This window comes from Scyliorhinus canicula, chromosome 7 (assembly GCF_902713615.1).
Source record: "Scyliorhinus canicula chromosome 7, sScyCan1.1, whole genome shotgun sequence".
Lineage (NCBI taxonomy): Eukaryota > Metazoa > Chordata > Chondrichthyes > Carcharhiniformes > Scyliorhinidae > Scyliorhinus > Scyliorhinus canicula.
The window spans coordinates 126,681,110-126,697,246 of record NC_052152.1 but is presented as its reverse complement, the minus strand read 5'-3'; the positions used below and the strand labels follow the sequence as shown (position 1 = coordinate 126,697,246).

The following is a 16,137-nucleotide window of genomic DNA, read 5'->3' as shown; positions in this document are numbered from 1 at the left end:
TCCCTGCCGTTCTTGTGTGCAGCGTACTTTTGCGCCAATGTCCAGGATGAACCATGCTCGGGCGAGTGCGAAGCCTCCGGCCAATTAGGAGTTTTGCGGGAGCTACCCCAGTCACCGCATAGGGGGTGTCCTATATGAAAACAAAAAACGAGCCAGTCTCGTGTCCATCAACCTGGAAGACTGCTTCTTTAGGCCTCGTTTGAATGTCTGCACTGCTTCTTTAGGCCTCGTTTGAATGTGTGCTCCGTCAACCCATGTAAGCTGGGTGATAAGGGGCAGTGCGGATATGGCGTATGCCGTTCATCTTCATGAACATCGCAAACTCCTCACTTGTGAATCCGAGTGCCGTTGTCCATGACCAGCTCCTCGGGAGGCCACGTGTACTGAAAGACAAACGCATCTTTTCTATTGCGCAGGACGTTGTGCCTACCATCTTATGTATCTCTAGCCATTTAGACTGGGCGTCGATTAATAGAAGGAACATGGATCCTTGAAGAGGGCCGACGAAATCCGCATGCAGGCGCACCCAATTCCCTACATCATTCCCAGTGATGTAGGGGCGCGGCCAGCGGAAGACTTCTAATGCTCCTGGCAAATGGAGCAGTTTTGGGCCACCTTCTCAATGTTGATGTCGAGGCCTGGCCACCAGACATAAATGTTCCATTTTCATTTTGGTCACACCTGGATGCCCATCGTGCAAGTCTCTCAGTATCAGCTCCTGTCCTTTATCCGGGACAATCACACGCGTCCCCCACAAAAAGATGCCGTCTTCCATGCTGAATTCTGACAGTTTGGAGGAAAATGCCCGCAACTCGCCTGGGAGCTGTCTATGCTGCCCACCATACAGGATTATGTGCCGAACCTTTGACAGGACTGGCTTCGTCTGGGTCCACTCACGGATCTGTGATGTCGTGACAGTCGGGGGGGCGCGATTCTCCGCTCCCCACGCAGCCTGTGAGAATCGCGGGAGGGCCCCCCGACATTTTTGTACGCCCCCCGCGATTCTCTCCCCCTCCCCCCTGCTCGGAAAAACGCCGCTCGCTGTTTTACACGGCGAACGGCGATTCTCCGAGCCCGATGGGCCGAGCAGCCGGCCCTTCGCGCCCGTTTTACGACAGCGGCAAACACCCTGGTCGCTGCATTCGTGAAACAGGCGCCAGATGCCCGTTTGGGGCATCTAGCGGCCCGATTGGGACGGGAGCACCATGACTGTGCTCGGGAGGGGACAGGCCCGCGATCGGTGCTCACCGATCGTCGGGCCAGTGTCCAAAACGGACGCACTCTTTCCCCTCCGCCGCCCGGCAAGATCAAGCCGCCACGACTTGCTGGGAGGCTGAGGAGAAAGACGGCCACCGCGCATGCGCGGGTGCGTGCCGTCTGCGCGATGAAGTCATCTGCACATGCGCGGGTTGGAACCGGCAACCCGCGCATGCATGGATGACTTCACATTCTCGGCGTGACGAGGTCCGCTCCTAGCCACCCGGGTGGGGGTGAATTAGGTGCGGGGAGCGGGCTCCGAGGCCGTCGTGAACCTCGGCCGAATTCCCGACGGCCTTCACGAATTCGGCCCCCTGCGGAGAATTCAGCCCAAGGTGTCCATAGAATTTAGGGCTGCAACCCACCTTACCAGTCGTGGGGGTCGACATGGGGCCGGTCGATAAAGGCGATCGGCTCAGTGCGTCGGCATTTCCTATCTGGGTTCCTGGTTTATGCTCCAGAGAATACTCGTATGCAGCGAGCAACAAAGCCCAGCGCTGGATCCGTGCGGAAGCAATGGGCGGTATTGGCTTATCCTCTCTGAAAAGTCCCAGCAGAGGCTTATGATCAGTCACAATAGTGAAGTGGCGGCCATACACCTACTGGTGGAAACGTTTCACTGCAAAGGCCACTGCCAGGCCCTCCTTCTCGATCTGCGCGTACTTTTTTTCCGCTGCAGTAAATGTGCGAGAGGCGAAAGCTATCGGCCGCTCAGCCCCGTTCTCCATCTTGTGGGACAGGACAGCCCCAATACCATACGGGGATGCATCACATGTGACGAGCAAAGGCTTTCCAGGATCATCGTGGGTTAGTAACCCTGACGACGACAATTGTTGTTTTACCCGCCGGAAAGCGGGGACCCCAAACCCAGGTGTGATTCTTCTTTAGCAGAAGGTGCTGACGGGGCCAGCGTAGTTGCCAGATTGGGGAGGAACTTCCCTAAATAGTTTACAAGGCTGAGAAAAGAATAAAGATGCGAAGTGTCAGTCGGGGTGGGGGCCTGTTGAATCGCGCGCACCATCTCTGCGATCGGGTGCAAACCTTTTTGGTCCTCCCAATAACCCAGGTAGACTGCTTCCTTTGCCTGAAAGACGCACTTTGTACGACGTAAACGGACTCCAGCCTCCGAAAAGCGTCTTAAGGACAGCCTCCAAATTATCCAATGTTCCTGCTCCGACGTCCCTGTGATGAAAACGTCATCTAAGTAGACAGCAACAACCTCTCAAAATGCCCTCTATAACACGTTAATAGCGCAGGCAGAGGATATTCCAAAGGGCAAACGTGTATATTCATACAGGCCCCGGCGTGTATTAATCGTTACATATGGCCGGGAGGCAGGGTCCAGCTCCAACTGTAGGTAGGCGTGACTCATCTAATTTTATGAACGAGAGTCCGCCTGCAAGCTTCGTGTAGAGATCCTCTTTGCGAGGCATTGGGTATCGGTCGAGTTGGGAAGCCGTATTCACTAAGTTTATAGTCGCCGCACTGTGGTATCTGGCTTCATCACAGGTACAATCGGTGCTGCCCAGTCAGCGAAACGGACGGGCCTGATAATACCCCAAGTCTCCAAACGAGTGAGCTCCCCTTCTACCTTCTCGAGCAAGGGTAAGGCACCGGGCGTGCCTGGAAATAACGCGGCGTGGCTCTGGTCGACTTGGACACAACCCTCCTGTCGTCCATAAACAACAGGGGTCATCATAGTTCCTGCATTGTCAATGGTTCCCTCGTGTAGGTGGCCAACCTGGCCTGTGTGTCGGTTAATGCAAGGGTCTGTATACCCTGCTTGATGCGGGTGAATGTCCTCTGTGCGATCATGGAGACCGCTGCGCCAGTGTCTACCTCCATCTCAAGCGAGTGACCATTGACCCGTACTGTGTCCTTAATGGGGGCCACACGGGGTGCTGCCACACAATGCAGCTGCAGGCAGTCATCCTCCGTCCCCGTCCTCGGGAGTAGTCGCCGCAGGTTCATCCAAATGGAAGGTACGGCCCCTGGGCTGGCCCCAGTTTCGGTCGGAACGATGGCGCCTCCGGCGCCCCCAGGACCAGCGTCCGCGACGGGGTCGGCGCCTACAAGTCTGACACAGACATGGCTCCTCATCCATTGGTTCTGGAGAAGGCTCCCTTCGGGGAGGAATGTCCGACAGCCATTGGCGTCGATCCGGACGTCGCCTCACCCAAAGTACCGCAGGGGTGCAGGGGGACGCTTTCGGACAGAAGGGTTTGCGCCCCAAGGCATGCACCTCCATTCCCTGTAGCTCCTGCTGCGCTCTCTCGGGACAATACTATTCGAATGGCCTGTTGAAAAGTCAATGTTGGCTCGGTTAACAACTTTCTCTGGGTGGTCGCATCGTTAATACCGCAAAGCAAACGGTCGCATAACATTTCTGACAAGGTCTCACCATTGTCACAGTACTCCGCAATCCTGCGTAGCCTGGATAGAAAGTCGGCAAGGGATTCTCCTGGGGTCCTCTCAGCGGTATTAAACCGATAACGTTGGACTATCGTGGATGGGGTTGGGTTAAAATGTTCCCCCACTAAGTTCACAAGTTCATCAAACGTTTTGGTGTCCGGCGCAGCTGGGTACGTAAGGCTCCTAATCACCCCAAACGTATGCGGGCCGCAGGCGGTGAGCAATATGACCACCTGGCGCTCGTTTTCGGTAATGTTGTTTGCACGGAAATAGTAATGCATCCGTTGTGCGTACTGGTTCCAGCTTTCCAGCGCAGCATCAAAAACATCCATATGTCCATACAGAGGCATGGTGTAATAGAAAACAACTTCCAACCTGTATCCAACAAAAATCCAGGGAGGTGGCTTCAGCAGCGTAGACAGTTATTCACTTTAACCCTCGTCGTCAGTTTTGTGAGGTCCACGAAGAATCCAGCACGTGTTTTAAGGATACAAATAAATAACATTTATTGCAGCAGCAGCCGCAGCCCTTGCTGCTCACTCAGCCAATGGTAAGCAGGCAGGTTATAACAGGTTCCTTCACCTTAATTTCCCTGATGAAGTCTGCCTCATTACACATCAGCAAATCCAGAATTGCCTGTTCCCTAGTGGGCTCTCACAGGTTGCTCAAAAAAACTCTTAGACATTCCACAACGTCCTTTACTTGGGATCCACTACAAACCTGATTTTCCCAGTCCACCTGCATATTGAAGTACCCCATGATTATTGTAATATTGCCTTTTTTTAGATGCCTTTTGTATCTCCTGATTTATTTTTTACCCCAAATCCAGACTACTGCTTGGGAGCCTGTACACAATTCCCATCAGGATCTTTTAACCTTTGCGATTCCTCAACTTTTACTCACAGAGATTCTATGCCTTCTGATCCTATATCGCTCCTTGCTATTGATTTAACATCATTCCTTACTAACAATGCAACCTTTGCCCATCTGCCTGTCCTTTCGATTGGACACATATCCTTGGATATTTAGATTCCACCCATATCCCCTTCATCCTCTATGATGCCCACAACATCGTACCGGCCAATTTCAATGCGCGCAACAAGCTCATTTACCTTGTTCTGTATACTGCGCACATTTAGGTACACACCCTCAATCCTGCATTGACCACCTCCTTTTCACACTCTCCTTAGGCACTGTACCCTGTACTGTGGCCCTTTTTGATTTTTGACTTCTCTGCCTTACACTTTCCCCTTGATTGCTTTTTGTTTCTGACCCCATTTTACTTCCCTCCGACCTCCTACATCGATCCCATTTCCTTGGCACATTAGTTTAAACCCTCCCCAACATTGCCCATTATCAATTAAACACTCTCTGGACTGAGACCCTTTTCAATAAACCACTCACTAGACTGCGATCCTTATCAATAAAATACCAACCAGACTGAGGACCTAATTAATCAGTCGCCAGACTGAGAACCTCATCAATGAAATAAACTCCAAACTGAGACCCTTATCAATAAACAGTCTCCAGACTGAGACCCTTATCATTAAGACACTGTCCAGACTGAGACTCTTATCAATAAAACACTCTCCAGATTGAGACTCCTATCAATAAAACAGACCCCAGATTGAGATTCTCATCAATAAAACACTCTCCAGACTGAGACCCTTATCAATAAAGCACTCTCCAGACTGAGACCCTGATCAATAAAACTCTCTCTGAAATGAGACCCAATCACTAATACCTCTACCAAGACCCTATCAATAAAACTCTCTCGACCAGACTGAGATCCTTAGCAACAAACAATCTCCAGACTGAGATCCTTATCTATAAAACACTACCTAGACTGAGACCCTTATCAATAAAACAGTCACGAGACTGAGACCCTGATCATAAATCACTCTCCAATCTGAGACCCTTATCAAAAATCTCTCTGAAATGCGACCCTTTTCATAATACATTTGGACTGAAGGCCTTATCAATAAATCATTCCCCACACTGACCCTTAACATAAACTCTCTCTGACTGAGACCCTTATCAATAAAAAAATTCCCCAAACTGAGACCATTGTCAATAAAACACTCTCTGGACTGTGTGCCTTATCAATAAAATACTAACCAGACTGAGACCCTCATCAATGAAGCAATCCCCAAACTGAAATCTTTTTCAATAAATCATTCACCAGACTGCGATCCTTATCAATAAAGTACTAACCAAATTGAGACTCTTATCAATGAACACTCCCCAGACTCAACCCTTATCAATTAAACTCTCTCCGGACTGAGACCCTTCTCAATAAAACACTCCCTGGACTGAGGCTCTTATCAATACAATACTCGCCAGACTGAGATCCTTATCTTTAAAACGTTCTCCAGTCTGAGGCCCTCATTAATAAAACAGTCTCCAGTCTGACACCTTTATCAATAAAACACTCCCCAGACAGATACCCTGATCAATAAAACATACTCCAGACTGAGGCCCTTCTCAATAAAACAGAAGCCAAACTGAGGTCCTTATTGGTAAACCAACCCTCCCAATGCTGTCAACCACACATTGAGAGCCCTTGAAAGTCAACCATTCTCCACAATTGGGCTTCTGTCAAGATAATACCGTTGTGGTGATCTGTTGGAAGGTCCTGCTATAATGTGAAAGATTTGGATTTTTTGCTAGGAAGCTTTTAAATGTAGCAATGCTATCTGTGTTGAACGCAATGCTGAAATTGACATGTCACTTTATACTTTCATTTTCAGATTGTCTCGCATTAAGTACAGGGAGGAAGCCCGGAGCTGCTTTTCAATATGCTGAGTCTGCAAAGCGGATGATCGAATCCAGGTAATATTTCTTGATCTGTTTTTATATAAATATTTTTATTGAATCTTACATTAGTACACTATACAAGGATGATTGTAATGGTTATAATTTACAATTTACATGTTTTTTCTTTTAAGGCTCTCTCCCCCCCCCCCCCCCCCCCCCCCTCCTTATCTTCTGCCTTTTTTCCGCAGTAGATGGTTATGGTCTATCTTCATTTTGTTGTTTGTTCCTTTGGCTTTGTGGGGGACCCCTTCGATCTCTCCTTGGGTGCCCTCGGTGTTTTCCTTTGGGTTCCTCCCTTGCTTCCCCCCCCCCCCCCCCCCACACCACCTGTTCCTGTCTGTTTTGTGGACCCTGTTGGTTCCTATTGGTCCCTGCCTCCCTCTTTCTATCCATTATTGGCTTCAAACAGGTCTTAGAACAGGCTAATGAATTGCCCCCACGCTTTATAGAAATCTTTGTCCGACCCACGGATAGTGTACTGATCTTCTCCAGATGGAGAAATTCCAACAGGTCTGCCAGCCAGTCTGCAGCTATGGGTGGAGCTGCTGATCGCCAGCCTAGCAGGATTCTCCGGCAGGCAATTAAGGAAGCAAAAGCAAGGGCATCAGTCCTCTTCTCCATATGAAGTTGTGGCTGGTCCAATACCCCATACTGGTCAGATTCCACTTGTGCATCCATGTGCAGTCATGGGCTATCTGGATCCCCAGGTAGCGGAGTTTGTTCTGGGCTATTTTGAATGTAGACCTTCCAGCTCTGTCCCTCCCAGATCGGGTTCACCAGGAATGCCTCACTTTTGCCCAGGTTGAGTTTGTAGCCCGAGAAGGCCCCAAACTCTTCCAGGAGCTTCGTGATTTCCTTCAAGCCGTTCTACAGGTCCGAGATGTAGAGGAGCAGATCATCCACATAAAGTGAGACTCTACTCTCTGCCTCCTCTTTGATACCCTTCCAACCTAGCATGTCTCACAGGGCAATTGGCAGGGGTTCAATTGCCAGGGCAAACAGAAGCGGGACAACGGGCACCCCTGCCTGGTGCCTCTGTACAACTGGAAGTATTCAAGTTGGTGGTGTTGGTCCGAACGCTTGCCTTGGGGGTGTTGTACAGGAGTTTTCACCCATGAGGTGAACCCCGTCCCTAGCCCAAACCGCTGTAGTACCTCAATGAGGTACTTCAATTCGACTCTGTCCAGGGAGACAATCTGCGTCCAGGGAGACAATCACCTCTGGTGTTCTCTTCCCGGACGGGGTCAGTATCAAATTCAGCAATCGTCTGATATTCGTTGTAAGCTGTCTTCCCTTGACAAAGCCCATCTCATCCTCCGCACCCAAGTCTGGTATGCAATTGGCCAGTACATTCGTGAATATTTTTGCATCTACGTTAAGCAACAAAATGGGTCTACATGAATAAAGCAAATTACTTCGGATGCGGAATCTGAAACCAAAGAGAAAATGCTGGAAAATCTCAGCATGTCTGGCAGCATCTGTAGGGAGAGAAAATTACCCTTGGTCAAAGCCTTCTCTCCATGTTCGTAAAACATCCCCCCGTGCCTGGCGAGTTGGTTGCACTGCCTTCCTGGTGGATAGCAGGTTAAAGTCCATTTGTAGCTTTTTCCTCTTCGCCAGAAACTCTACAGTCGGGGCCTCGGAGTATCTTCTGTCGGCCTCCAGGATGGAGTCGATCAGTGTTGCCTAGCCACCCCTCTCTTCCCTGTCTCTACAAGCCTTATAGGCTATAATCTCTCCCTTAATCACCAACTTAAGTACCCGGAACATGGACGGCTGTTAGTAGTACTTGCCTATGGCCTGTGATGTTTTGTTGCAGAGACCTTGTCGGTCAAGAGGTCCGTGTCCAACCTCCACGAGGGGCGTTGGGCACAGCCCATCTCCAACCTCACATCCATGTAATGTGGAGCGTGGTCGGAGATGAGTATTCCGCTCTTACTATTTTTGGAAGCACCAATTTCCCCCACTGCAAAGAGGTCAACAATATTGTTGTGGACTTGGAGTCATATGTACGCCAGACATAGTAAAGGATGGCAGATTTTCTTTCCTGAACCAGATGGGTCTTTTTCATGATCATATTACAAGACTATCATTTTATTGCAGAGTTATGATTTAAATTTCCCCAGGTACCGTTGTGGTATTTGAACTTCTTTCTCTGGAGCATCAGCCTGGGCCTCTCAGTAACAGTAGCATGTTTCTACCATTCCCTGTTTTTAGACAGACTGTCAGATAAATTCAGACAGACTCGGGATTTCTCGGGGTCAGATATTCAGATAGACAATCTCTGCGATGCTCTGTAGGATGTTCAGATAGATTCTGGAAATTCTTGAAATCAGATATTCAGACATCATAGAATCTCTACAGTGCAGAAGGTGGCCATTTGGCACATCAGGGGTGGGATTCTCCCCTACCTGGCGGGACGGGGGGGTCCCAGCGTAGGGGAGTGGCGCCAACCACTCCGGGGTCGGGCCTCCCAAAGGTGCGGTACCACGGCCGACTGGCGCAAAAAACCGGCGCCAGCGGCCTTCAGGCCCGGCAGCAGGGCTGCCCGAAGGCTTTCGCCGGTTCGCGCATGCGCCGGCGGTGACATCAGCGGCCAGCTGCCACTGACGTCAATCACCGCCGCATGCGCGCTGTGGGTTTCTCTTCCGCTTCCGCCGTGGCGGCGGCGGAGGAGAAAGAGTGCCCAGGGCACTGGCTCGTTCCCTGATCGGGGGCCCCGATCGCGGGCCTGGCCACCGTGGGGGCACCCCCCGGGGTCCGATTACCCCGCCCCCCCCCCCCCCCCCCCCCCCCCCCCCCCCCCGGGGGCCCGGTCGCGCCGCCGATCCTGCCACCACCAGAGGTGGTTCAAACCTCGGTGGCGGGAGAGGCCTCCCAGCGGCGGGACTTCGGCCCATCGCGGGCAGGAGAATCGGCGCAGGGGCCTCGCCGATCGAAGTGGTGTGATTCCCGCCCCGCCACTTCCCGGGTGGCGGAGAATATCTGCCACGGCGGGGGGCGGGATTTTCGGCGGCCTCAGGCGAGCAGGGTCGGAGAATTTCGCCCCAGGTATGTACTGACCCTCCAAAAGAGCACTCCACCTAGGTCCACCGTCCATCCTACCCTACGTCGCTAACCCCAGATCCCTAACCCCATATATGCACACCGCTGGACACTTAGGGGCAATTTAGCATGGCCAGTCCATCTAACCTGCACATCTTTGCACTGTGGCAGGAAACCGGAGCACCTGGAGGAAACCCACATAGACACGGGGAGAAAGTGCAGACTCCACAAAGTGACCAAAGGCCAGAATTCCTGGCGCTGTGAGGCAGCAGTGTTGGCCACTGGGCCACCATGCCAACAGACTCTGAGAATTCTCTGTCAGATATTGAGACAGATTCTGGAATTTCTCAATGTCGAATAGAGGGTGCAGCTTAACAAGGGCAAGAAATATGTGACAGACCAGGAAGGCAACAAGTAGCAAAAGCCCATATGATCAAGAGGTCTTAGTAGCTTCTGACAAATTAGATGATAAATTAAGAAAAGATGCAAAACAGCAAGAACTGCAAAGTTGGAAAGAATTTGGGGTGCACACAGTGGTTCTAGATAGGGTCAAAGAGTTATATCTCATAGATGGATTCGCACGGAGAAGGTGCTTGCTGGTGGAGCTTATAAGGCCAAAGCCTGGCTGGTGGCAGGAGACTTTGAAGAGTGACTAAGATGTAAGGGTAGATTCACTGACGACAGGAAAGGTTATTTTGAAGTTTATTTTGACTTTGTTAGCCACAATTTTGGGGAATGCAAGTCGTTGGTATTAAAGCTGCATTCTTAAAGGGACATCACCTTGAAAGAGATTTTTTTCTTTGTCCTCGAGCAAAACACAGAAGGGTACTCTGGAAGTTAAAAAAATTGTGTAGGGATTGAATGAGACCTCCAGAGTTTGGCATTTCTCAGTGAGGTTGATTTTGTTAAAATGGGCTGTCCAACTGAAAGCAGACCCTGCATGTTTTATTGGCACCATAGAGAGAAACATTCTGGCATCTTCATGATGAACAATAGATGATTTTTTGTGGGGTGGTAGAAGCAAATTTGAAAACATTGTTATTAACGGGCTTAGAATGGAGTTTAAGATTGGAAGTTAGGCCTTTGGAGCATTCACATGTTCAAATACTTAGGTGGTTTGCATGTCCCTACGTTAGCAGCACATGGTAGGGCCTCACAAAAGGATATGAAGGTTTCTAAAATGGAAAAAAGAGGAATTCTGAAGTTTATTTGGGCAGCTGAATTGGTGTGCAGACCAGATGCAAATTTTTTTGTTTTAACGATCCTCAGGTTGAAGAAATTGTTTGAGCAAATAAACCATTGGCAAAATTAAGTTGGAGAATAGTGTTTTGAAATTCCCATCTTTAGGTGATATTAGACCTGAATCTGATTGTTCATGATGAGATCGTGTGCTAATCTCTGCGATGTCTTTTCGAGTGCAGGAGAATTTAGAATTTTTCTCCTGGGGTAGAAAGGTAAATGTTGCCCTTTGGCATGGGAAACTAAAAAGATACGAAGAGCGGTTAAAAAATACGTTGGCAGCAGAGATACTTGCCCTCGTGGAGGCAGTAGATATGGCATTATTTTAATCCAGGATCCTGACTGAAATTTTAAATGGAGCAGGGTATCCACAATGCTACCGTGCTGCCCCTTGAAGGCAGATATATTGCATTGAAGGCAGACACATAGATGGCAGCATAGTGGTTAGCACAATTGCTTCACAGCTCCAGGGTCCCAGGTTCGATTCCCGGCTTGGGTCACTGTCTGTGGTGTCTGCACATTCTCCCTGTGTGTGCGTGGGTTTCCTCCCACAGTCCAAAGATGTTGCAGGTTAGGTGGATTGGCCATGCTAAATTGCCCTTAGTGTCCAAAATTACCCTTTGTTTGGGTGGGGTTTCTGGGTTATGGGGATAGGGTGGAAATGTGGACTTGAGTAGGGTGCGCTTTCCAAGAGCCGGTGCAGACTCAGTAGCTGAATGGCCTCTTTCTGCACTGTAAATTCGATGATTCTATATATATATATATATACACACATCATAACCGAGGAAACTCAAGAACTAGGACAGCAGCTGGGAATCTTTTACCTGGAGGCCAAGTGTGAGAACACATAACTGACACATCAAGTTTTGTGCCCATCATGGTTGAATAACAGAAAGACAGGCTGGTGCTGCTGAAGCTGTGCATCTCCACATGTTAATTCAATTGTTTGATGTGATGTTATTATATCATGGACAGGAGATTGTGGAAAAGTATTCGCAGTTTCTTTGGGAAATTGAGCTGCTGAAAGAGCCATTCATGAGAATTTCTGGTACCGCTTGTCCATTAGGCAAAAACTGAAACCTATCACATATCTAATGATTGATCAGTAATTATCATCCAGGGAGGGAGACAAATGAGGCCTCTTTGAGCATAAATGGCTTCCAGGTAGGTGCACATCTGCCAATGAAGTATTGGAAACATACCAAACCTGTGTGGCAGACCATGTCACCTGATATTCAAGTCGAGTGGGCCCACAGTACAGCTGATTTAGCAACCAACCTGGCTTATTGCCAAGGTCTCTGATATATATACGCATGCCACCAAGAGCCGGGATATTTTACAGTTGACGCCAGACTGTAAACAGTGTTGTAATTAATAAAGTGATCCAAATGAGACGAGTTGCTCACAAACTTAGGCGGGGTGGAAGGAGGTGGTGCAGACCCTAAATCATATCTCTTGCCATCCTTTGTTTCTGGATATATGTAAATGACATGTTACCTGAAGGAAAAGGATGTATGCACCATCCTGATCAGGCAGTGGATTTCTTGTATCTTGGTGATGACTTTAATTGTGGTGATCGATTTCTGGACATGTCAGACAACAGACTGACAAGGAAAAAAACACTAACATCTTTTAGTTGTACTGGAATTTATCCCAAAAGAGTAATAGACAATCAATAATAAAAGAAAGAAGCATCCAGGCCATGAGAAGGATTTGACTTGTGCTTTTGTGTATTCAGTAAATCTGTGTACGTCAGGCTCTTTCAGTCCTGCTCATTGAATCTTCTTCCTCCCCAGAAATGCAAGCCCCGATGTCAGGAAAACTGTGAAATGGAATGTTGAAGATACTTTCAACTGGCTACGTAAGGAACCATCTGCCACAAAAGAAGATTATATGGTATGGGATAGATTACCAGATACAAAGATCGTTACAGCACAGGAACAGGCCCTTCGGCCTTCCAAGCCTGTACTGGTCATGATACCAACCTTTGCCAAAACCCTCAGCACTTCCTTGTGCCGTATCCCTCTATACCCATCCTATCCATGTGTTTGTCAAGATGTCTTTTGAACGCCGTTAACGTATCTGCTTTCACAACCTCCCCTGGCAATGCGTTCCAGGCGCTCACCACCCTCTGCGTAAAAAAACTTGCCTCGCACATCTCCTCTAAACTGTCCCCTATGGGGACAGTGGTTGGGTTAGGGGATGATGACCAGGTCAGTGGAACAAAGGGATACGAGAGCCAGGTTAGGGGATACGATGGCTGGACTGGGGAATGACCATTTGCAACCATCACCTTCCTGCCTCCGACCCAATTAAGAGCACATTGAAGCCTTCCTGTCCCGCTGCCAACTGAGGCCCTTAATGTCCACTTAAGGGCCTCATCCCACTATCAGTGATGTTGAAGCAGCAGAAGGCAGACCTGACAGAATCCTGGATGCATGACAATTCAATCTGTCTGATTGCATGTGATCACCCAGTGTGGGAGGAGAGTCCTTCATTCAAAGCATTCATTGATGCCTGATTGAGGGTCCCAGAAGAGGGGAAGGAATGATGTTACTGAGAGCCACCACCATCTTCCCTCCCCGACAACCCCTTCTGCTGTGACTCATCCCATAAAACCTCTCTCGTCATTACTTACCTCTGGTCTTGGTCACTTTGTGATCCTGAACTTCTGGTGCATGTATTTCCTGCAGCAACCATCGCCTTTCCAATGGTGCTGTTGAGCGAAGGAGCTACCGGATTCTGATTGGCCGGCAGCTTTCGGTCGCGACCTTTAGAAGGATACAGATGGTCTTTTAATTTCCTGATAACTTGTAATTTTTGGCCTTCCCCGAAGGAGATAATGTGGGTCTCTTGACCACTCTCTAGCCAGTGACGAGAGACATCTGTACATGAAGCACTAGAGAGGTGGATATTAGTGGGGGTTTTAGGATACTAGAGAGGTGGATATTAATGATGGTATTAGGGACTAGAGCAGTGGATATAAATGGGGGTGTTAGGGACTAGATGGGTGGATATTAGTGGGGGTATTAAGGTATGAGAGAGGTAGATATTATTGGGGTATTAGGCACAAAAGTGGATGTTAGTGGGAATATTTGGGCGATAAAAAGAGAAGATATACCAGAGATTTTGCCATTAATGGAAAAATGAGAAGAAGGTGGCTCCTTCTGTATGACAAATGGATAGTAGTGTGATTTGCTTTAATGTGGGAATGAGGCACTGTCCGTGTGGAGTTTGCACATGTCTCCCCTTGTCTGCGTGGGTTTCATCCCCACAACTCAAAGATGTGCAGGTTAGGTGGATTGGACATGCTAATTGCCCCATAATTGGTAAAAATGAATTGGGTACTCTAATTTTTTTTTAATGTGGGAATGAGGGTACAAGAATGGTGAACTCAAGAGAGATCAATGATTAAAGAGTTACGTTGGGAATTCCTTTTACTGTGGTGATATGAGTTTGCACTTTTAAATGTGTTTTACACTGATTTTAAATATTCAGTGTATGAATACATCGGCAGGGTGAGGAAGCCTAAGTTCTGGAAGTAGAGATTTCATGGGAATTTAAAGCTCATGATTAATGGCTTGGGTGCTGGATGGATTATGGGGGACTAAATTTGGTTTTCTTACACATGACATAAATTTTCTCATGTAGGCATGTATTACTCACTACATCTGAAAATGGAGAGTTACCACTCTATAGAGACACAATCACCTCTCCACTCCTGTACAGACACAGTCACCTCTCCACTCCTGTACAGACACAATCACCTCTCCACTCCTGTACAGACACAGTCACCTCTCCACCCCTGTACAGACACAGTCACCTCTCTACTCCTGTACAGACACAGTCACCTCTCCACTCCTGTACAGACACAGTCACCTCTCCACTCCTGTACAGACACAGTCACCTCTCCACTCCTGTACAGGCAGTAACCTCTCCACTCCTGTACAGACACCGTCACCTCTTCACTCCTGTACAGATACAGTCACCTCTCCACTCCTGTACAGACACAGTCACCTCTCCACTCCTGTACAGACACAGTCACCTCTCCACCCCTGTACAGATACAGTCACCCCTCCACTCCTGTACAGACACAGTCACCTCTCCACTCCTGTATAGACACAGTCACCTCTCCACTCCTGTATAGACACAGTCACCTCTCCACTCCTGTACAGACAGTCATCTCTCCACCCCTGTACAGACACAGTCACCTCTCCACTCCTGTACAGGCACAGTCACCTCTCCACTCCTGTACAGACACAATCACCTCTCCACTCCTGTACAGACACAGTCACCTCTCCACCCCTGTACAGACACAGTCACCTCTCTACTCCTGTACAGACACAGTCACCTCTCCACTCCTGTACAGACACAGTCACCTCTCTACTCCTGTACAGACACAGTCACCTCTCCACTCCTGTACAGACACAGTCACCTCTCCACCCCTGTACAGACACAGTCACCTCTCTACTCCTGTACAGACACAGTCACCTCTCCACTCCTGTACAGACACAGTCACCTCTCTACTCCTGTACAGACACAGTCACCTCTCCACTCCTGTACAGACACAGTCACCTCTCCACTCCTGTACAGGCAGTAACCTCTCCACTCCTGTACAGACACCGTCACCTCTTCACTCCTGTACAGATACAGTCACCTCTCCACTCCTGTACAGACACAGTCACCTCTCCACTCCTGTACAGACACAGTCACCTCTCCACCCCTGTACAGATACAGTCACCCCTCCACTCCTGTACAGACACAGTCACCTCTCCACTCCTGTATAGACACAGTCACCTCTCCACTCCTGTATAGACACAGTCACCTCTCCACTCCTGTACAGACAGTCATCTCTCCACCCCTGTACAGACACAGTCACCTCTCCACTCCTGTACAGGCACAGTCACCTCTCCACTCCTGTACAGGCAGTAACCGCTCCACTCCTGTACAGACAGTCATCTCTCCACCCCTGTACAGACACAGTCATCTCTCCACCCCTGTACAGACACAGTCACCTCTCCACTCCTGTATAGACACCGTCACCTCTCCACTTCTGTACAGGCTGTCACCCCTCCACTCCTGTACAGACACCGTCACCTCTCCACTCCTGTACAGACACAGTCACCTCTCCACTCCTGTACAGACACAGTCACCTCTCCACTCCTGTACAGACACAGTCACCTCTCCACTCCTGTACAGACACAGTCACCTCTCCACTCCTGTACAGGCTGTCACCCCTCCACTCCTGTACAGGCTGTCACCCCTCCACTCCTGTACAGGCAGTCACCTCTCCACTTCTGTACAGGCAGTCGCCAATCCGCTACTGCACAGGCACATCTCCACTCCTGTAAAGTCATCTCTCTACAC

The 16,137-nt window shown here is 49.2% G+C and overlaps 1 protein-coding gene across 1 annotated transcript in view; it reads left to right on the top strand.

Annotated features, from left to right (window-relative positions):
• The window catches only part of pcif1 (phosphorylated CTD interacting factor 1), a 218,851-nt gene that overhangs the window by 137,906 nt on the left and 64,808 nt on the right, over positions 1-16,137 (top strand). Inside the window, 3 exon segments of the mRNA XM_038802885.1 lie at positions 6,420-6,452; positions 6,454-6,501; positions 12,567-12,666. Coding sequence (XP_038658813.1) covers positions 6,420-6,452; positions 6,454-6,501; positions 12,567-12,666 — 181 coding nt within the window.